Source organism: Lagopus leucura, unplaced genomic scaffold (genome assembly GCF_019238085.1).
Source record: "Lagopus leucura isolate 7727_CA_CO unplaced genomic scaffold, USGS_WTPT01 Super-Scaffold_1, whole genome shotgun sequence".
Classification (NCBI taxonomy): Eukaryota; Metazoa; Chordata; class Aves; order Galliformes; family Phasianidae; genus Lagopus; species Lagopus leucura.
Window position 1 is genome coordinate 26,720,500 of NW_024962250.1, and position 22,522 is coordinate 26,743,021.

Here is a 22,522-nt window from a genome sequence, read left to right on the forward strand (position 1 = left end):
CCATTTATTTTGGTAAAAATCTTTTATTCTTAACTCTGGAGAAAAATCTACATTTAATAAAAAGCGCACTCAGAGCTGAAGGAACATTTTTGCCTATAGGCTAGAAGTGCTTGAAAATTAACAAGAATTTCTCTAATCTAATGGTGATTCAGTAGTTTATCTGAAATGAGTTTGGAAGGGTCAGTCTTTTTGAGGGTTTCTATCATCCAATGCAATTAAAAATAATCAGCAAATTGAATAAATACAAGCTACTGCTAAAAACTGTTTCACAGTTGAGGTGCGTTAGCAGGTGAGGCAAAAGATACCTATTATCTCAGTTGTTATTCATAAAAAAGTCTTTCACATTGTGAATTTGGTCTATTTTATAGCTGACATACTTTAATATTTTTAATTATATGTCACAGCTTTATCCTGTCTGAAAGAAACTGTCTAAAAACAGAGTCCTGAGGATATGACCAGCTAAGCACTCACTGTGGTATTAGTACATTTTAATAAGTTGCAATCCCATGAATGTAACTGCTGAGCAGTGCTTGTACAGCAGCCAGACTTCCTTTTTCCCCCACTCTGCCTGCCTTGTGTGAAGTCTGGAGGTGGGCAAGAAGCTGGGAGAGGACACAGCTGACTGACAATGACCAAAGGGATATTCTGTGCCACGTGGTACGCTGAGGCCCTACTTTCAATATGCCTGCTGGTAGAAAGCAGTGAATTAATGCCTTATTTTGCTCTGCTTGCAGACACAGCTTTGTTTCACTCGTTAAAATGTCTATCTCAACCAACAAGCTTTTTCAGTTTTGCTCCTCTAATTCTCTGTCCCATCCCACTGCCAGGGGAGCACTTGAACCATGGAGTGGGTGCTTAGCTGCTGGCCAGGTTCAACTAGCATTACAGAACTATTTTTTCAGATGTTTGTAGAGAGGGATACAAATCGGAAAACATTAATAATTACCCAAAGTACATATCAACTTTTAGGGTCACTTCTGCTTTAGTTAGCCCACTCAGAAATATAGTTTTGGAAAAGCAGACTTTTGCATCCTGTTAAGGAGAAACTCTGTAATGTAGACATGCATATTGAATATAGTCCAAGAAAAATTCTTGAGAGAAATAATTAAATGAATTGCTTTGTATAAAGTAACTCTCCCTCCTGAGATGAGCATTTCCTTTCTTTCTACTAGTTACTTATGAAGTGGAATTTCTGCACACAAACACACACTACAGCTGTGCTGTTATAAATATTAGGTCTTATCCGTTAAGCTCTGTTCTTCTGAATCAGATACAAGACATCTTCTGATTATTTTTTCCGTTTCAGATTCTGCTCTTTATGACAGCTGTTGAATTGCCTTCACTCCACAAGTACCAACAAAGGACAGGCAAGAATATGCTGGCTTACTCTTACTTCATGTCTTCCTGGAATCACATACTGATTATAGAAAAGTCGTCTTAACTCCACTCCCCGATAAAAGACTATGAAGATGCAAAGTCAGGCCTTTTACACCTCGATCTTCAATCTAGCTTACCATCTTTTTTTACAAGTTCTAAAGCAACTGTTAATTAGTAGTGGGTATGGAACAAGCTTTTTACCAATGAATTGAAAAAAAAGAAGTCTGCATACAGATATGCATGGGTAGACCAAAAAATTTCCTTTCTAGTAGAGATGGCTCTCAAGAGGTAAAGAAAAAAGACGCGTATAGGTGATGTGTGATAATATGAAAGGCTGCAAGACAGTTGCTTAAGAAACAAGAACAACAAAGGAATAAACTACTGCAGGCACCACCAGAGCTGGAATGACATTGTACTGTGTACTATGTTTCCATGGCAACTAGCCATAGGAAAATGAATGTTTCATATTCACTGTGCTCTGCAGTATGTGTCTATAAATCAAACTTGCATAAAAGAGCATAAGATTTCCTCCATGGGGTTGCTCTGAAAACCAGGTTATTTTTTTCATTATTAGATAATTACATGAAAGAAAAACACAACAATTAGGTCATTTTGTTGTATGGAAAGTACCAATGCATATAAGAATACTAGTATACCCCCAGTGTCAGTCATCCTATCAATCTAAGAATACAGCAGTGTAAAACGTTGATCACGAATGCCTTCATTTCTTCCTTTAGATCTGATTTATGCTTGTTAGCTTTAAAAACTGAATGAGACTTTTCTGCCCATTTTTGGGCTTTAGGACATTTTTCATCTTTTAGAGACGCACTCACATTCACATGCAATTGGTTTTCAGCTCTTTTCTGTTACTATTTCCATTATCATAGTCAGGATTTACCATGCAAACACCTATTTTCTCTAAACAGATGATAAAGCTAAGACGAATATTTTCTTACCAGTTTCAATTAATAATATTGTATAATTCTAATTCATACTCACATTACTTAAATATGTTTTCTAGAATTTGAATCTACTTTTAAAGACATGCTCACTTGCAGGCAGTAATTTAACACAAATTATTACTTCAAAGGATGTGTCACATTTCATATCAACACTGCTAAATGCACAACAACAGTGTTATTATAAAGAAATTATTTTCTCTGTTAAGCATCAAAAAGAGCCCCACTATGAAAGAACATATCATCCCATATCACCACATCATTTACCTTCGCAGGTACTTCTGCAGCTCAACAAAGAATGTTGAGCTTTCACTGCACAATGGCACTTTAATGAAGTGAATACTGGGCACGCAAGAATTAAGTCCATAGAAATGCAGTATCAGCTCAAAACCAAGAAACATGACACCACTGTTAATTTAAAATTGATGCAAGATTACAGTCAGTTAATAAAATCGAGATAAACTGAATTTCACCTACATTTTGTAAAACTTCAGCAACAATTGCAGTATACTACTGAAATTTGTAAGAAAACAATCCATCAGGAGAAAGAATGCCTATATTAAATATTATTTTACAGTAAGAGATGAAAATATATTTTGCCTATTCCCATTCCAGTTAAAAAAAAAAAAACACCAACAACCAAGGCCACTTACTGTATTTAGAAACACTACTGAATTGAAGTATCTTTTGTATTTTATAAAATAGAGCACTTAACATCCCAACCTGAAGCTCGATTACTAAGTCATACTAATTCACTACATCTTTTAACATTATACACCGTTAAAGTAAAGCAGAGGCATTAACTGTGTTTCATAGCCCAGCATTCTAATAAATACAGCACATAACAGGTCACAAACTCATGTATTGAGTTCACAAAGCCTGAAAACTGAAACTCTTCTGACATTGTCCGAGTTTGCCTGCCCTGCTTGAAGCTTTCTACTTGCTTTGTCTCTAACATCAGTTCTTTTAAGGGTCAGGATAGTATACCTAATTTGTTGTTCTTGTGTTTATACAGCACAAACATAAATTCTTGCTACTTCAGTCTATTTAAAACTATGTAAAATTAAATATTCATAAGTTTACGATAATGGTGTAGAGAAATATCAACCCAGCTTCACAGCAGAGACCTTCCATAAGAAGACACATTACTCACAGCAGAAGAGCACAGCATGGAACGTTAAGATGCAGGGCAGAGGCTAACACTGGAGGACCATGATTACAAACAACTCACCAAGAGTCAGAGAAATGCAGTCAGAGGACTGTACAAATCCAGCACTACGGATAAAGAGAGCAAAGAACAAGTATCTAAAACATAATATGTGCCACATGTAATAAATTTGAATACAACATGGGTTTGCAGACAAATGAAGAGAAGGGAAATGCATAAAGTATGTCAGTAGACGTGTTGAAATGACTGGATGATAAGAGCAAGAGAAAAGAATTCATCCACATGAATTCCAAACTCCTCAAGACAGGATAATGGCAATTCACCCAACCCTGCCCACCTGGAACCTGTCACAACAGGACATGAGAGGGGTAGTGAAAGACTTGGAATAACACCAGAAAGGAGTAGACATTGCAAAGGGTGTGCGATGTATTTAACTTTATTATTGAGACTTCTCTTTAATACAGTATTCTGTATTTTATTTTTATGTAAGCTTTGGATTTATATCAGTAATTTTTCTTTGACTAGACTGCTAAGATTTCAATTTATTAACAACAGAATTTGCTTTATATATCTGGTCTCCTTTTAGCCATAACAAGATTTCAAATTAACGGTTAAACAGGTAAGATAGGAAAATAATCCATTATTCTTTAGCTCTTTATTATATTATATAAAGAAGTTTTAAGACTGCTTTAGTATTCATGAATGTACATGAATGATAAATACAAGCATTTCATTTTCAAGCTTTACACTCGTTAAAATCAGTATAAGATGTATGGATTTCTCATTATGAGCATTTTGGATATCTATAAATCAAATTTACTTGACCTGAACAACTTCAGTGGGGTGGTTCTTCTTTAGTACCAAGTGCTACTGATGTTCTCCCGTCCCTGAGTCTTGCACAGCTAAAATACCCCTGCTTTCATTTTTATGAAAAAGTATATGTTGAGAATCACACCCTAGGAGAAGTTAATTCCCTGCTCTGTATGGTAAGGGGAGAAGTAAGTACTACACGTCTTTAACTTCTTTCCCGTCTCCTTTAAACCCTTATGACACAGACTTAATTTATAAAGTTTCATTTCATTTAAAGTATGGGAAAATAATACATGGAACAGTAGCTAACATGCCTTGTAGACAGCATGCCCATTAAAGTGAAAGTTCTATAAATAAACAGCTATATTCAAAGCTATATTGCAATATGAAGCTATGTCTGAATTTATTTGACAATTCTTCACATAAGAGAAATAAAGAAAAGAATATATTAAACATGACAGCATTAACAATAACTACATTTAAATTTCTTACATAAAGAGCCTTAATATTCAAGAAAGTTTCTAATCATTTCACAGAAATATTGGTTATTAGGGCCTTCATAAAAGTAGGCACTCAAGCCTATTCATTTCTTGGCAGTGTACCAAAAAGTGATAGCAGAAACACTTGGTTTTCAAGAAAATATACCTCGTCCCTTAGAGATTATTTTCACTTAATCTATTGCATGCTTATAAAGTTCAGGCTTGAACTGCCTACAATCTCATTCCTTATTATATGATGCGATATGACTTTGTTTTTGTTATTAATGAGTAATATGAAGATACTTGTTTATATGCACCCTACCAAATGAAATAAATCATTCAGCCCTCACAAAGTGATGAATTTCCAAGCACTGCAGTTGACTATATAGGTTCTTAATGTTTTTTTCAAACAAAGGGTAACATTCATCATGCAAACATATACTTGAAAACTGCACACAAAGTAACAGATATACATGAGTAAGTTTAAAAAAAAAAAAAAAGGTACCTAATGCCATGCCTCCAAAACTGAAGGACCTCTTTCAATGGCTGAGCTACTTCCAAACAAGTCATTCATTTCACAAAAAAAAGAAAGTTTTATTGCTTGGAACACACTGTTTTCCAAAATAGTTTTGAAGTAATATTTACTTACAGCTGCTAAATGAAATTGATTTTTTTTTTTAATGATCCATAAATCACTCTCAAAATTTAATCCTCTCACTCCGCAGGCAAATTTCACCTTATGAAAGATCCCACTAGTGCACTAATTTTAATTCTAAAGCTCACGAATGAAGATTTTGTGATTACAGGAGGAATATTTAAGAGTAAATAATAACAGGCTTCCTGAGAAACAGTTCAGTCAACAGTTTACTTTTTGTATTTAATATTATTGCCTTATATGTATTTTATGTATTTTTCTACTATATTTGTGTTGCCCATATTATTTACATGCATATTGTTCATATATATTGCATTCACTATTAAAGGCATTAACACAATAACGTGCTGAAGCTCATATCTTCAATTGTACAATAGAATATAATCATTTCAATTAACCGAAATATACAAAGAAAAGACTGCTATCCAGACTGAATAAGGATTTCTCTACTAGTCTTACCTGAAGGCTTCAATTATGATTCTTTCAGATAATTTTGGAAGAACAGAATTGAAGGTTTTCTTAAAGTCTTCAAAAGTCAAGAATCCTCTATCTTTTAAATCACAATTAGACAAGAGAAAAAGAACACAGGTTTATAAAACTTACTCATACAATTATGTTTGTATAGGGCTATTCACAGTTCTGAGATGATTAAACACTAAGTTATTTTATTTGCAAAATATTTTAGAATGGCTATGGTTATATGGAGTGAGCATATATATATCCTGACAGCTCCTTTGCACCACTGTGACCTCTATTTAATAGTCTAACATCCACAACTGTCTCATTTAAATTTTTTCATTTTAAAAGTAGGCATTTTAAATTGAAAATTTCAGACTTGTGAGATTTTGAAAACATATTTTCTAAAATACGTGAAATTACATTCCAAATCTGTCATCTTCATTGACACCTTAGCCATTATAAGCATTATATATCAGAAAAACTTTCTTCCATAAAAAAAAACTTTGTTTAATACTATTGAAGATCCTGAAACATACCAGTGTGATATCAATTGATCACTTAGGCTATGAATTCACTTCCAGAGCCAGCGAGAAAATAAAGCATTTCAAGCCAGGCTATCACAGATGGCGTGCAGCAAATAGCAAGACAAACAAAAGCTCAGTGCTTGAAACAGTTAAGTCCTTTGAAATAACTCACTAAAAATAACACTTCAAAAGCTACTTTTAGTTCAGAGCAAAAAGCTGCAGTGGATGCTTATCTGATCATCCCAACATCTGATCTACCATATGTTTCACTTTCACTCATTTCAAGGGCCTTAGTCCTATCTCAGGTCAGGAAGAAATCAAAAAAGATTGTCCCAATGTCTATTTAAAGAGAGGTTCTTGATGAATTTTTCCAGCACGGTGGCGGGAGATAGTCCTTGTTTTACTCTTTGTTTTCCAGCAAGAAAGAATCACTACATCAACTTCACAAAAAGTACATGAGAAAATTCACATTACTTTGGTTTCCATTCCTTCATCTACTATGAAGATGTAAAAGAAATATCTACAGCCACCAAAGACAGAAATCTCTAAAATATGTGGCAGGAATAAGTGCGTGGAGACACATGACTAGAAGTAACAAAAAATGATGAAGTCACTGGAGTTGGAATGGACCTTTAAAGGCCATCTAGTCCAACTCCCCTGCAATAAAAAGGGACACCACAGACAGACCATGTTGTCAGGGCCTGATCCAGCCTTACCTTAAAAGTCTCCAGGGACAGGGCATCTGAGGGCATCATCTCAGGGCATCTTAATCTCTTATTTCCTTCAGGTGTTCTGCTTTACCTTATTGTTTAAGAATTAACACTCAAAATATTTATTTAGGAGAAGAAACTTACCTTGCATGTCAAAAGCTGTGAATATTTCTCTTGTTTCATCACTACACAGTTGTGCAGATTTCTTTGCACTCATGAGATTTAAAAACTTTTCAAATAATATACCTAGAAAAATTGGAAGTTCAGATAAATCTTCCTGAAAAAAGAACTGTTTTATTTTCCTCCTTAAAAACTTGTATGACTGTCTAATAATTAGGAATCATTTGGATTATATATAAAGTGCAAAAAAAAAAACCAAACAAAAAAAGGAAAAAAAGGTCTTCAAAGTTTGCTCATGCAAACATTTCACTATCTTTTAAATTTTCTCATGTATTTTCTATACTTGAAAATAATGCATCAATTTATTTCTATTTTTCCTTCTAAGTTATCTGTTATCTCATCTTCCTTTGCATTGGAATGAAATGTGGACATTTCTAAGTCAATAGAACTTTCATGCCAAGGATAAAGATCCATAGATGCTGCATAAACAATGTATCTGGCATAATTCCCAGCAGGGACGGAACTCTGAAATAATCAGATACAGATTCCTGTGAGATTCACAATAAAATTAAGATTAAATATGAATTGGTGATTAATCCAATGAATTTACCTGTATATTTATCTTATCTTTTTAATGAATAGAAAAATGAAATAAAATCCACATCTCGTTTGCAAGTCCTGTTTTAACTGAGCATTTATTATAAAATCAAATAAAACCATAATATTAAGAAACAAAAATACACCCCCACAACCTTAGGCCTTCTCATGAAACATGCAAAATTTCTGACAGAAAAATTTCGGCCGACACATTTTATTCTGGCAAAGAGAGCACATATCAATTCAGAAAGCATGAGAAAGACTGTTAAAAATATGCCTTATGCTCCTTTTTAACAGCTGAATTTTCTTAAAAAGGTGGCAGTATCTGGTGTGAATGTTTATCAAATAACGTAACAAAAGCTCTGCACTTCTCTTTCTTTTGATTCATTCACCTTCTATTCTTCCTGCAGTGATTCAAAGGGGCAGCTCCTTCAGCTCCACCTGCTGTCTCAATTCAAATCTTAAACTCCAAGCTTACAGATTTCTGGTGTTTCTTTCCTTACTTCTTGAAAAATCATACATTAAGAACTATTATAGTCTCAATTTCCAGAATTACAAAGACATGTTGATTTCAAGTGCTAGGCTCTTTATGTCCACAATTTATTTAATAACAGAGGTTGCCAAAACATACTGAACTTGTCCGCATGAACAGCTTTCCATTCAATTGGATAAACAGGAAAATGAAACCATAAAAAGCAATATAGGATTTCCATCTATTTATTTTTCTCTTTCAGGGTATTTCAGAGGAACGTATGAGCCCAGAAAATTATAGTATACATTCTTCATTTTATGGAATGACTCCTACAATAGAGAGCCGCCTCTTCATTGATCGTGAGAGTTGGCAATCTATGAGCTACTGAATGGGTTGCAAAAGTATCTCAACACAAAAAGGTCACCTTAAAAAAAAAATACACAAAGCATCTAGATATTGACAGATCCATAGTCTACCTCCATATATTCGTTCACTAATTTTCACACAGACTTTATCTTAGGAGGGAGGGGGGAAGCAAAATCTTCTTAAGGATAAGGCTTAATGAATATAGGCTTTGACATCACAGTTAGAATAAACAGATAGCCTTTACAACACCCTTCAAATGCATTGATACAAGTGGGATTATATGGCAAATGAGAAAGGGGAACTTAATGACAAAAACACCCAAATTTTTGACATTTTTATTTTTCACATGAATCAGTTCTCTACTACAATTCACCGCACAGCCCCAGAAACAGTGGTACTGGCACCACTGATAAGGTCGAGGACAAGAGGAAAAACAAAACAAAAACAAGTAGAACTAGGTAAGTGGGTGTTGCTACAGACAGATATATTTATTGAACCGTGCTGTAAGACTCGTGTATTTGCCCAAATGAACAGTGAAGTGGTATCAAAAGAAAAAACATTTTTAATGAAAATCTTTCTCAACACTTATCAGCTTGAACACCAACATTTTCTAATTACTTTTCTCTATCACTGATCTGTATAATATTAAGAAATGCTACTCTGAGAAGCAAGAAAAAGTTCAAACGTGAATTCCAAGCTAAATTTATCATAAAAGCACTAGAAATATGCCAAAACTCAATGAAATCCTATAATCCTCTTTAATAGTTATGATCAGCTCATTTATCATTAATCTGCATCAAGTTTCTCAAAACACTTTAGAGATCAGGCTTCAGATTTTATTTATTTATAAGTTAATGAATGAAAAAGGAGTAGAGATCATTGATTGATTGATGTTTGCATATTACCTGAATTTTCTGGTCTCACAGAAGACATTATTGAATCCACCTCCACCTGGAACAGAGGAGACAGAACAGTGGTTTTCTACAGAAGTGCTCAATCTGAACTCTGTATGAGGTCCAAATATCAATGTTATGTCAATAATATGTGTCTTCACTAAATACTGATCTCATAATAGTACATATTATACTACAGTAACCTAACCTGTGCTATTTAAGCAAGCAAAGATTTGATTTTAATTTTAGAGAAACACGCTCTTCCTTGGTAAGTAAACTAAAAGCACACATGAACCTAACAAAATCCTCATCAAGATCCTAACCTTAAACAAAATAGAATTTAACAGGCATGGTTAAGTTTATGCAGACCAGAGTTCAACTACACAAAAAGGATGTAATGTGCAAAATAAATTTCTGGAGAGTCAGCCTCCGACATTTTTTTCCTGTAAACAAGGAAATAATTTTCCGATTCAGCATTCAGATTGAAGTATTTCCTAAAAACTATTTTTGATCAAATTCATTTGGTAAATCAGACTAAAGCAGTAAATGAAAAAAAAAAACCCAAAACTTTGCATCATTCAGCTTGAAAACTTATCCTGAAACCAATTCATTCCTCTTTCATTTTTCTTATTATATAAATCCTTTAGTGTCTTTCAATAGGATCTTATCTCACTATTTTTCTGATAGAAAGAAAGGAATGACAGATGTTGATTAGCATGTTACCAAAATTCTCATTAGTGTGTTGCCAAGATTCACTAACAGCACAAAGTCAAAAAGCTAAATGACCTGATAAATACGAGGATACTGACTTTCTAGAATAGTATTTGGAGCTGACAAAATAGTTACTGGCAAAGGTCTTTGAAAAATTTAAGGAAAGAAAAGGGTGTGTATATCTAAAAAAAAAAAAAATATGAGTGGTGTCTTTTGGGCTGTATTTGTATTGCTTTTTAGCATGACCGAGTGTCCATGAATGCATCCTCTTCCAACTATGCTATTAGAATACAAGACTGCACATACTGGCAACACTGAAACATTTCACACAGGAAGAGATAAGGTGCTGGCAGCTTTTACTGCAATCTGAGTACAGCCTACTCTGGAGAACAGACGTGCCAAACATGCTGTGACCAGTTAACCTAAGTCTACATGTCCCATTTGGCCTGCAAAGCTTTTTTCAGACTGAGTTGGGCAAATAGATGAGAGAGTTCTTTTTAGAATGCTTTAATAAGATGTGCCAAAGAGCAGCTGGAATTTGTAAGCAGCTCTGAGCTCAGACTGCTCTTCCATACTCCAGATGCTAAGGTGCCCTGCTGTTGGCATCTTGATCAGCAGCAGATGCTGAGCCACAGGTGTCCTGATGTGAAGGGATGGAGTTAGGTCAGGGAAAGGACTGGATGCCTCTTGGCCGCTGAACACCTAGGCAAAGTGGAGAATGCTCCTGTTTAGACCTAAGTGTAACATGTAGTACCAGGAATGAAACTTCAGCTGAGAAAACAAAATGTTCTCATGACAATTATTCCTGCAGTACCTTTTCATTTGAAAGTGTCTGAACGTGCATTTAACTATGAATGAGTGTTGAAATATGACAGTGCTTTAGATCAGTTGAAATATTCTAGGGGAATACATTTTCATGTATTCATAGCTACCTGTCTCAGAAGGTCTAATTTTGAGAGCAAAAAGTTTGGAATCTCTTTGAATAAACACACAATAACAATGTGTAAATAAGAGTTCTGTTAAACTTCAACAAATTATTTAGAAAAAAAGTAAGTAGGAATGAGATTCAATTTTTTAGGGTCTACTTCCTTCAGTAGAGTTCATTGGTGACATCTTGTGGGGAAAGTCAGCATAACTTTTAATTTATGGAATAAATGAAAACATGACCAAAAATAGACAGCAACAAATTACTGAAAGTGCAGTCAACCAATTGATTACAGTTGATGATGCTAGATAACCACCACTCCTACTGAAATAAAAATTAGGTTAGCATGCTGGGTAGTTGAGTAAAAGGTTTTGCCATAACTTAAGTAACATACACCCACTGTTGCCAGTTTCTTGTAAAGCTGTTAGAAGTACTCTAAGTGTCATTATTTTTAGTGACTCCAAAAAAATACAAGTATTTTTATTGTAATCCTTTATTTCAATAATTTTGACAACATGGAAAAATGCACAATAATACGCTCAAGAGCTGGATACCAAACAATTTTTAGGTCCACACCTTCTATGTTTAGTCCCTACCTGGCGTACCAAAAGCATTATGTTTTTTGAAACTATATAAAAGCAACCAAAAACACACTAAAACATTGAAGAGATCACTTACAATGCCTAACCACCAAGAAAAAGCAAAAGGGATGGCTGTGACATAAGCCACAGTTAATGTATGTTAGAGAGAGCCATGAAAAGAAGTATCTGTCTACACAGGGCTTTTAGTATTTCATCTTAGTAAGTGATTGCTGTATAAAGGGCAGCAGCTGCTAGAATTGTGACCACTTAAGGAAACAGCAAAATCATCAGAGAACAGAATAACTCCTGGAACAAATGTTTTCAATTAATTTTTGTGCAGCTGCACAGATAGAATAATCTGTGGCCAGGTGTTCACAGCACTGTCTAGAGACACAACAGGTATGACATGGCTCCCTTCCAGGAAGAAAGGACTAAACCTACATCTCCCTTCTTCCTAGGAGTCCTCCTCTTCTACTCTCTTCCCAAAAAGGAACCAACAGTGACTTATGCACAGAAACTGCTCTTGTTTGAATGCCTTGGCAAAAAAAAAACAAACCAAAACAAAAAATCCCACAACATTCAGGGAATGTAAAAAAAAAAAACAGCAAGTTTTTAAACAGGAAGACAGCTAAGGGGAAACTGAGAATTTGCAGATTAAGTCAGCAGTTAAGATTCACTTTAGTAACCTACATTATTTTTAGATCTGACTCTAGTTCATGAGGGAAACATTTGTTCATAACTGAAATGTAACAGATTACTCCTTTCAAAGTTAAATAAAATATTTATATGATTTTTACATTATTTGATTATATACAAAAAGTTGTCTATGATTGTCTTAGGCTATTTTCTGAAAATTCGTATGAAAGAAAGAAAAAAGTATAAAATTATTCACAAGTGGTCCCTGGGGAAGAAGACTGCTCAAACTGCAGAAGAAAGGTGAATCATAATTTCTGTACTAGATTTACAGTATAACATATCGCTCCAGTTTGTGCTGTCACACTATGAGAAAAATCTCACAGACATTTTGAATTTTGTGTGTATTCTTTATATTGCTTTTGAGATGACTTACCTTACTAGAATAGGAATGTAATTTCTGAAATTGCATAAAGCTTTAAAATTCATTGAATTCATTAGAATATTGATCAATAACAAGTCCAATATATCGCTTTTTTCATATGTCACACACAGATATGAAACACAATGCATACTTCTGCTCATCAGGGTGTACAGAATAACTTCTCAGCAAGAAAAGTTTGATCACATTCTTTTGAAATAATCTCCCTAGATAAAAAAAATACTTCAAAAATCTGTAGGTGTTTATGTTCACCAGTTCTAGACCAATCTACCCCAGTTAGCACAGATCATTTAGTAAATAGCATTCTTAACAGCAAGGCATCTATATAAGCTGGATATTCAGAATTTAAGAGAAGAAAAAACACATACCTCTGAGAGCTTATAACCAAACAACATTACTACAGCAACTTCAAAGTCCTCTCTGTTCAAATAGCCTTTGTTACCTTCATCACACACTTCAAAAACCTGCAGAAACAAAGCGATCTGCATTAAAAACAACAAATATGATGCAGTATTTTTCACTTAAAATAACTGCTATGGGAAAAATAAAACAAGCACTTAGTGAGCGAACTAAATGATTAAAAAATATACATACTGAAGCTTAGTCCCACCTCTGTAATAACTGTGTTCAACTACCGTTAAGGTAGCTGAGGGACTAAGAGTAGTCCGTTTTGGTCTTTTTTATTATTTAAAATATATTTTTCTTCTTCTAAAAGGTTCCCCTCACTCCCACCCAAACTTAGGAGATACAATACAGATTTCTAGAATCAAAATACACCGAGTTTGCTCCTTCCAGATGGCCTCAAAACTGTAGTAAAGCACAAAGAGACAGAAACGAGTGCAAGCGCCACAGCTAGCTTTCTAGCTGCACTTGCTTGTTTTATCACGGGACGATAACAGGTACTTAGTTGTTTAACTGCAGCCACAGCCCGTAGCAGAGAGGCACGACAGCCCCACGCTGTGGCATTTCGCTCTGCTAGATAGAGCACACTTTGATGACGCCCGTGCTCTAACTTATTTTACACCTGTTTCCCTCCCACACCCCCCCTTGAAGCTGCCATGCAGTTACCTCATTAGCAGGGCGCTGCCGCTGCGGTAATTAACACCGAGCTGAAAGAATCATTATGCAAATATCGCACCTGCCCTGAGTTAACACGGGGTCCGACGCCAGCATTTCGCATAAACTCAGTGAGGTAACGCGCGGCAGCTTCACTAATTACCAGAGGCACACGGGAGCTGCCCGAGCTCCTTGGAGGGGCGGGAAGGGCTCCGCTCCGCACGCCACGTTTCCCAGGGACACCGCCGCACCCCGCAGCAGCCCCGTCACGCACCCTGGCGCAGCGCTCCCGCAGCGAACCCATGGCGGCGGCTGCCCGGCAACGGCGCCGTTGTGCGGGGCGGAGCGAAGGCGGCACCGCCTCCCTCATCTCCTCCTCCTGAACTCGGTCCCCGGCCCGAGCGCTTGGGGAAGGTGCCGTCCTTCCGGAACGGGAAGAGGCGGGCGCAGGCTGGCGCGAAGAGGTGCTGGGGTGAGCGGTGGGCTTGGGGAGTCTTGGTACCGGCCGGTAATGTCGCTATGGCTGCTGCCGTGAGGGGTGGGACTGGCGGCTAGAGTCCCACCGCGGCGGTCCGGGCGGCACCTCGCACCTCCTCAGCTGGCCGCGGTTCCCGCGCGCTGCTGCTGCTGGCCCCGCCCGGCCGCGGTTCTGCCCGCCTCGGGGGCGGTGTTAAGGCGGGCGGTGGTTGGTGTGGCGGGTGTGCTCCGAGCTCTCGTTCTCAGTAGCAGTGTGGGCTGCGCCTCTGAGCGCTGGGTTCAGCGCGAGAAGTGCTGTGTGATGCAAATCCTGCTGAGTGCTTTGCTGCACGTGACCTTGCTCGAGCTGGTTTCTCACGTGCAGGTTTCCCTGTGCAGCTGCTTCCTACTTGGTAGCCGCTTCTGTTGCCCGCGTTTCTTTGTTTCTTGGGAGCAGCTTTGTTGTTATTGCATATTGTTTTGTATGTGAGGACCGTGTCAGATCTGGGGGGTGGAGGTCACTGTAAGAGGCAAGTGGAGGCTGGGAAGGGAAACAGTGTGGTCTCTTCGTTTGTAGCAACATGCTTCAGGAAGGCGCCCACGGGCGGTGGACTGTGTCTAGCAGTGAGGACAGCGCTGAAGAGAATTCTGACAGCGAAAAGCCCTCGACGTCCTCGCTGCCGTGTGCCCCGCGCAGTGAAGCGGGCGCGCCGCAGTACCCCTGCTCTGAGGCCAGGAGGGCTGCTCACAAGAGGAAGGCTTCTCCGCTGAAGTTCGTTGACACACCTGCTGCGCATACACCTCCTGTAGAAAAGCAGAGGCCTGGCCAGGAGGGCTTGGGATGGTGCCTTTCTAGTAGCGATGAAGAGCCTGAAGACCAGGTGAAGCACGCCAGCAAGGAAACACCGAAAAAGTGCGATGCACCCAGAGAGCAACCTCGGAGTCATTGCAAAGATGAACATTCAAAGGATGTGAAAGCAGAGGACTATAATGAAGCACCTGGTGAACCCCAAGATACCTGGGATTTGCTGAGTGGAGGGAACCCCTTTGGGTTTTTTCTCACCAAAGTTAGGGGAATTGAGCAGAGCTATAATTCTGGAGCCCTGCACATAAAAGGTGAGGAAGTGGCTCTTGCAGAAGTGGACTTTTGGATGGGAGGGTCTTGTGTGCAAGTGGACACTTAATTTTTAGTTTATGGGTTTTTTTAACGCAAAGATTCCTTGGTTTAAATGAGGCTTTGTACTCCAGGTATGAATATCGTAGGAACTGGTTCTGTTACCTCTTGTTTGTGCTTGTCTTTATGCTGCTAAGTGGTTTGGACCCAGTAAGTCACTGTTACTTGATGTAGTACACGGTACTGCCTTGTGAGTTTCTGTGGCTTGAGCTCACAGTCACGTGTCAGTGCAACTGAAAGTGAGCGTAAGTCAGAGGTGGAGTAGGATGTGGTGTATGACACTGGTGGTTTGGAAATGCCAGGTGACTGAAATTAATTTTACTTTATATAAGGGTAGAAAGCAGTGTGCATCTGTAGCCATTTCTACGTTCAGAGAAGCCTCTTGCATTGCAAGCCCTCAAGCCCAAAAGCAATCATTAATAGGTGATTTGTGCACAGATAGTAAAATGAAGTAGGAAACTTCTGTAGTTCCTTGTGTGGATCCTCAATCTGTTTTTGTCATGCAACTCACCCGGTAACTAACTGTTCCTCAATCTTGTGTGTCCCCTACAGCAATGGCTGTAGGCAGCCTTGTGTCTGAGGCCTTGGTTGCATTACTCCTGTACAGTTTTACCTACCTTGTGAACTCTCTGGCTTCTGGGCAGTCTTTCCATAAGAGTAATTATCTTGTTATGCGATTGCTTGAGCTGGTACAGAGGCTATTTCTTTGTTTTAACTTGCAGAACAGTTCCTATAGAGAAGTTCTAGTAAAGACACAGTATCTCATAACCTATTTGTCAGATATATTTTGTAGTTGCAGCTGTGCTTTCAGTTCATGAGGTTTTAAATCCTCAGTGTGATTAGTGTTCTATGTTCCCATTAATAAAATAGACTAAGGATACACATATCCTGCAATCATCCTGCAGCCTTCCCCACGTAGTTAAGTTTCTGGTCTGTGTATCTCTGAGTGACAGGGTGTCAAAGCAGTGGGTAGTTGTATTCTTCCTTTCTCTTTCCCTGAAAAGGAAAAAAAAAAAAAGCAAGGAGCTCTAGGACTGCTGTCAGTACTAGCACAAATGACCTGCAGCAGGTAACTCTTTAAGTGTTAACTATGCCCTTTCTGTTTCTAAGTTGCCACAGTTCTTCAAGACCGTCTATAGGGGAGAAAATAGCTTGTCCCTTTCTTTACTTGGTCTTGGTCTTTCTACTAGTAAGTTTTTGAACTTGGTGCTCTGCTTTGAAAGGGGTGATGCTATTTAAAACCATAAGACAATAAGCATAGAGTCATAGAATCCTTAGCATTTCATAGCAGAACCAGGGATTTGAATGTTCTACTCAGTAAACTTGTCAACATCTGTTACACTCAGTCTGTGAATCTAGCACTTGCAGTAATCGTGCTGTTCAAGGCAAAAAAGGTTCACTTAAGCTTTCTATACTCAATTGTGTCTTAATGTTTTTAATAGATATTTTGTCTCCTCTTTTTGGGACCCTTGTATCTTCTGCTCAGGTGAGTTTTCTATTTGCCAAATTGCCATTGCTTACTTATTTGCTCTATCCTCAAACCTGTACGTGATAATCCATTTTTTTGCCATGTAGCTGATTTCAGCAGGGAACTTCATTAAAGTACCAAGGGAGCCCTGAATGCTTTCAGCTGCACATCGATTTATTGAAAAATAAAAATGATCCTATGTTCTGCTTAGAAGTCAAGCAAATGTGAAACTTTCTCTCTTGCGCTCAGGAAATGCGCAACCGAAAAATGCATCTTCATGTAATTGAATGATAAAACAATGTGTTTTGCAATCTAAGCATGAGTTTTTTGTTACTGAATGGAAGCTTTTGCTTTTGTTCTTGGTGTAAACATGTGGCAGAGGGCACACTGCATTCAGCTTTTACATTATGTGCGTGCGGTTTTTTTTGTCTGCATTCTAAACTTTATGAACGCTACATGCTTTGGAGTAACTTAAATTTGTTCTTGAATGAAGAGATGTGAAAGAAAGCATTTGAAATTGAAAAATGAACCCACTGTTAAAACATGCTGATTGCAGTTTTGTAGTGTCATTGTGTGATGGAGCATCATTATGCGTTTGTATAATGTAAGTGATAATGAACAATAACTTTGTGTAGAAAGTATTTTTTTTCCCATACTCGATCGTTCTGACAAACTGCTGCTACTTTTTAATGAGCTTATTTTCCTTCTTATGTACAAGTTTAACTACTGTATAGACGTGGCATGGCTTGTACGACAGTATCCACAGGAGTACAGGTATGTTTACTTGTACAAAAATGAAATAATACAATTTCCAAATCACTCTGTTCATGTAAATTCATCTTATAATTGAATGATAAACCAGTGTTTCTTGCTTGTGTGCATATAGGCGTGTTCCACACTTATTGCACTATATTTCTCTACTAATTTATTGTCCTTTTATGAGTCAGTGTAAGGTGCTGACAGTTCAGTATGGCTGGTTTTGATTTTTTTTTTATTAGGTAATGTTTAAGTCACCCCATTGCAGGCCAAGACAGCAGTAGGTGAACTGTGAAAACAGAATGAAAATTTTTGTTGAGGAGCATGAGAGAAGTGTGTGAAAGAGATTGGAGTGATATTTAATGGGTAGAGTTGCTGTATATTGTTGTGGAAGCAGCTCTTATTTCCTTTAAATGACATTTTGACAATGGCAATTTATCACAGATGACGTACACTTATGATACTGAATTTTCTTTTCTATTTTGCATTTTACTGAAAATTCGGTAGAGCAGATTATGTGAAACTGCTGCTGGAGTAGACCTAGCCTTCTCCTTCACATCTTCTCTGTGAAGTAACATTGTCTTATAGATCCAAACTCTGTGTTCTTTTCCTATTTTCTGTCTTTCTGTTGAAGAAACCATTAAGATGTAGTTAATGTAGTTAGTATAGTCTTTAGTGCCATCTTTCTAATAGGTCATTGGATTTAGGGACCAGAAGTCATAGCTCCATCAAAGACTGTTTCGGATTGATTACTAATTCAGTTGATGCTTTCATAATAATCTTGTTTTATTTCAGGAAGAAGCCATTGCTGATAGTTCATGGTGAAAAGAGAGAGTCCAAAGCTGAACTGCTTGCACAAGCACGCCCTTTTGAGAACATTAGCTTCTGTCAGGTAACTGACATCTGTGTTATCCTTTGGTTGAAATTAAGCCATTTATTTTATTCAATCTTCTTGCAAGAGGAGAAACACCTTGTATGGAAAGTTGAGAATTTATTATTTTGCTTTAAGGAATATACTTGTTAGAACCGTAGGAACATGTAAACTATGGTCTAAAAGGTGTGTAATTGCACACCTGCCACCCACAACAAGTTTGCACAGAATTGCTGCCTTCAAAAAATGTCTTGGTTTACGGAAGAGGTGCCTGCTGTCTCCACTGACACACTGCACTGTAATTCCCAGTATTGCTGAAAAGGAAATACTGTTTGTCGAAGGCACAGAACATAATGCTTGTGTCACTGTGATCTTAAGTTTAATCTAAGAATTATTTTTAGTCCAGATAGGTCATAAAGAAGAAGATATTATTACACATAGCCTCCATCATAAAGTTGTTGGCTTCAGCCTGAGTGAGTGATATGGTTATAGCAGCTTGCTGGGAGAGCTACACAGTTGGTAATGGGGATATCTTCTTTGAAAACATGATATTGATCTTCCTTTTTTTTTCTCAGATGGTCTGGGAAATATGAGCTTACTGGAAATTGCAGTATTAATGCCATACTTAGTGAGTTCTCAAGGCTAAGTTTTCTGAGCTGCTGTGTGCTGTACTAACTGGGTGTTAATGCTAAATAGTAGACTAGAAACTAATTTTTTGATGAGATTAAGATTTCAAATATGCTACCAACAAACCTGGTTTTACATACAAAGCGTCTTTTTCACAAGCACACCAGAAATTGAATGTGATGCCCCTTATGATAGACTTGCTAGTTTAGTTCCTAGCAAGTGATAGGGACAAATTTCAAAGGTGTTGAGAGGAAAAATAATGTATTTTGTGATCTGTCCACTAGAGAGCAGTGAAATGAAACAAAATGAAGGTGAAGGACCCTTCCCTCTTTAATAATAATGTTACATACTAGAAGTACACAATAGGAATTTTTAACTAATTTGTAGTGATCAACTCTTTCATTTTATAGGCCAAGCTGGATATTGCATTTGGAACTCACCATACGTAAGTAACATTTATGAAGCAGAAAGCTCCCTTTTAAAGATGACACAGTTACTGGTATTTAATGTCTGAAAGTATTTAGAGGACAGGAAAATTACTGGATGTGAAGACATAATTTTGAAGGAATGCCTAATGTGTATTGATGAAATTTGAAAATAATCTCTATCTTGTTTTGTATGTGTCTATTTCAGGTGTGCAAATTGTTTTAAAGCTGTAAAACTGACTTTTATTGGAAAATTACTATTTTATTTTCTGTTTATAAATGATGAGATTTTTCTCCTTTGAGGAAACAAATGAAGTGTCAATTATGCAATTATGCAACTAGAGTCAGTGAACTGTAGGTACTAGCTCTTAATAACTCATCCCTTAATACCAAAACTATAGCGCAGGCTTTAGCAGATCAGTCAGAACACTGGTTTACAACTCTGTTCTTGGAGTTAATGTTAGCAGTCTGGAAACAATTACTGATAAATATATTTCTTTTTAGTCTTTTCAAAGCAGAACTTGGGTTTGATATTGTGGGAGTGTCATGAAGGGAATGTTGTAGATAGCAAGTAACTGCTAAGAACAGATTAGATCTTATGTTCTTTATAGAGAAGATCTTTGGTTTCAGGACAATGTAGTATTTATTTATCAATTAATCATTTTGTAGAACTTTTTTTTTTAATATGTGAGAGGATATCTTGTATCTGCAAAGGAGTGAGTGTATTTAAAAGAGCATAGCAAATAAAGTGTTCTGCAAGAGTTCCTGGTTGCTTCTGGAGGTTCGTCTCAAGATGATGAGCTGTGCTCTCGAATAAATCGTATTATATGTCCTATTTTTAAGGAAAATGATGTTGTTATTATATGAAGAAGGTTTTCGAGTTGTGATACATACATCCAATCTTATTGCTGAAGACTGGCACCAGAAAACTCAGGGGTAAGCAACAAGGCTTTAGTAGGTCTTTTGATTCTCTGCTATTAAATAGTGAGTCTGTATGGCTTGTTCTGTATTAGTCTGTTTTCTTGTTTGTGCTAGATACACAACTTTTCCTCTCTTTAAACGCTAATTTCAACAAATAATTTGAAAATCAGACTTTACGTGAGTAAAAGCTTAGTCACCTGGTTTTCACTGTTTTCTATGTGAATTAAATTGAGCACATATATTGTTTTCTAAGACAACCTGTGTGTCAAAATGTTTGAGAAAATACCGTTTGGGCCTCTTTACTGGAAAATAAACATTTAGACCATATTAACATTAGCTGAGCCGATAAAATGATAGATAAATGATAATCCTTGTGTGTATGTGAAAGTCTGTTACGTTGTAGGCAAAGTCTCCTCCCCCATGGAGTTCAGGGTGCGGAGAGGTGAAGGCTGTGGTTCTTATAGTCACTGGAGCATTTCTGATGATTTTAGAGGAGTACCTTTATGCCTGAGCCTGGCCTTTTCCACAGCAGTGAAACCTATAAGCATCTGCATGGATAAATGTGTTTAAATTGGTTATTTCACTTGAAGTCAACTAGTGTTGTGGTACTGGGTGAAAACTGGGTGAATCTGAAAAGTTGCTTCAGAGTTAGTAGCATCGCAGTAAAGTAAATATGTCAAGTCTTCACATCTACTTTTATCACTTAAACCTTTTGATAACATGTGGTGTCCTTGTTTTTGTGGCTTTGTTTTTTAGAATATGGCTAAGCCCTTTATATCCAAGGCTACCTCAGGGATCATCTGATTCTGCTGGTGAATCTGAAACTAATTTTAAATCTGACTTAATAAGTTACTTGATGGCTTACAATTCTCCTGTGCTCAAGGAATGGATAGATCTGATTCGAGAACATGATTTATCAGAGACAAGGTATAGCTTATGCTTATAATAACTTGCATGCTTCCCCCCCCGAGCTTATGGAATCTGCTGTTAAGAGCTGTTAGGCAATTGATCAGTTCTGTAAGATTGCTCTGTTTGACACTTAAGTGTTCTAATGTGTGTCTAACTTTAGGCAGTTTTCTCTGGGGCTGACAGATTTCCTGAGATGTTCATTCTGAAAACTAAGGAACACAAAGTGGTCCAAAGCAGATTTACTCCCACAAAGTTTGGGTTCTACTTAAATAGTTTAATTTCTGTGTTTTGTGTAGAACACATTTAGGTTATTTTTTTTTAAGTTTGAAGTTTTGAATCGTTGTATGTGGGTAAATTATCACTTCAGTATGCATGCATATTGTTTTTGTCATTCTTATTTGTAATAGTGAGTTCCATTTGAATCTCTTACTCAAACATGTTGAATTGATCAACTTCTAGTTTTATAAGCATATGTTTTAAAGAAATGAAAAAAAACTGAATCAGTAACTTGACAGAGATCTCCTTAAGTGATAGAGATGCAAAGTTTCTTTTAAGTCAGTCTGATGTTTGCTTCATAAAATTACTGGTAGAAGAGTCTGAGTTATAATTTCTCTTTTATAAGGAATATCTATGCAAAAGATATTATAATGAGGATTATATTAAGAATAGGCATTTTCACTTTATACAGAGCACTGCATGCAGATATGCTTCTGATGCTAATATAAGGCATGGCTTTCTGCTAAGAAGTGCGCTACCTTTGAATTCCTGCACGTAAAGTAGCTTTTCCCATTGATTTGATTTCCACTGTTGGCTGGTAAAGCTACAGATATTTTTTTTTCTTTCTATAGAGTGTATCTGCTTGGTTCTACCCCTGGACGATATCAAGGTATTGAGAAAGAGAAGTGGGGTCATCTTAGGCTCAGAAAGGTACTGGAATGTTTTTTATCAATACCGTTTTAACTGTAAATGTAATTTGAG

The 22,522-nt window shown here is 37.0% G+C and overlaps 2 protein-coding genes across 2 annotated transcripts in view; one reads left to right on the forward strand and one right to left on the reverse strand.

Moving 5' to 3' along the window:
• Positions 1-14,976, reverse strand: part of EFCAB11 (EF-hand calcium binding domain 11) — a 56,789-nt gene extending 41,813 nt beyond the window's left edge. The window contains exons 1-6 of the mRNA XM_042863283.1: positions 14,804-14,976; positions 14,212-14,431; positions 13,250-13,345; positions 9,602-9,647; positions 7,286-7,387; positions 5,908-5,998 (exon numbers count right to left, since the gene is read on the reverse strand). Coding sequence (XP_042719217.1) covers positions 5,908-5,998; positions 7,286-7,387; positions 9,602-9,647; positions 13,250-13,345; positions 14,212-14,431; positions 14,804-14,976 — 728 coding nt within the window. The remainder of the gene's footprint in view (positions 1-5,907; positions 5,999-7,285; positions 7,388-9,601; positions 9,648-13,249; positions 13,346-14,211; positions 14,432-14,803) is intronic.
• The window catches only part of TDP1 (tyrosyl-DNA phosphodiesterase 1), a 35,965-nt gene continuing 27,734 nt past the window's right edge, over positions 14,292-22,522 (forward strand). The window contains exons 1-9 of the mRNA XM_042868334.1: positions 14,292-14,409; positions 14,971-15,509; positions 17,010-17,053; positions 17,754-17,809; positions 18,587-18,683; positions 19,700-19,734; positions 20,558-20,650; positions 21,392-21,562; positions 22,393-22,471. Of these exons, the coding sequence (XP_042724268.1) occupies positions 14,975-15,509; positions 17,010-17,053; positions 17,754-17,809; positions 18,587-18,683; positions 19,700-19,734; positions 20,558-20,650; positions 21,392-21,562; positions 22,393-22,471 (1,110 nt within the window). The 5' untranslated portion in view covers positions 14,292-14,409; positions 14,971-14,974. The remainder of the gene's footprint in view (positions 14,410-14,970; positions 15,510-17,009; positions 17,054-17,753; positions 17,810-18,586; positions 18,684-19,699; positions 19,735-20,557; positions 20,651-21,391; positions 21,563-22,392; positions 22,472-22,522) is intronic.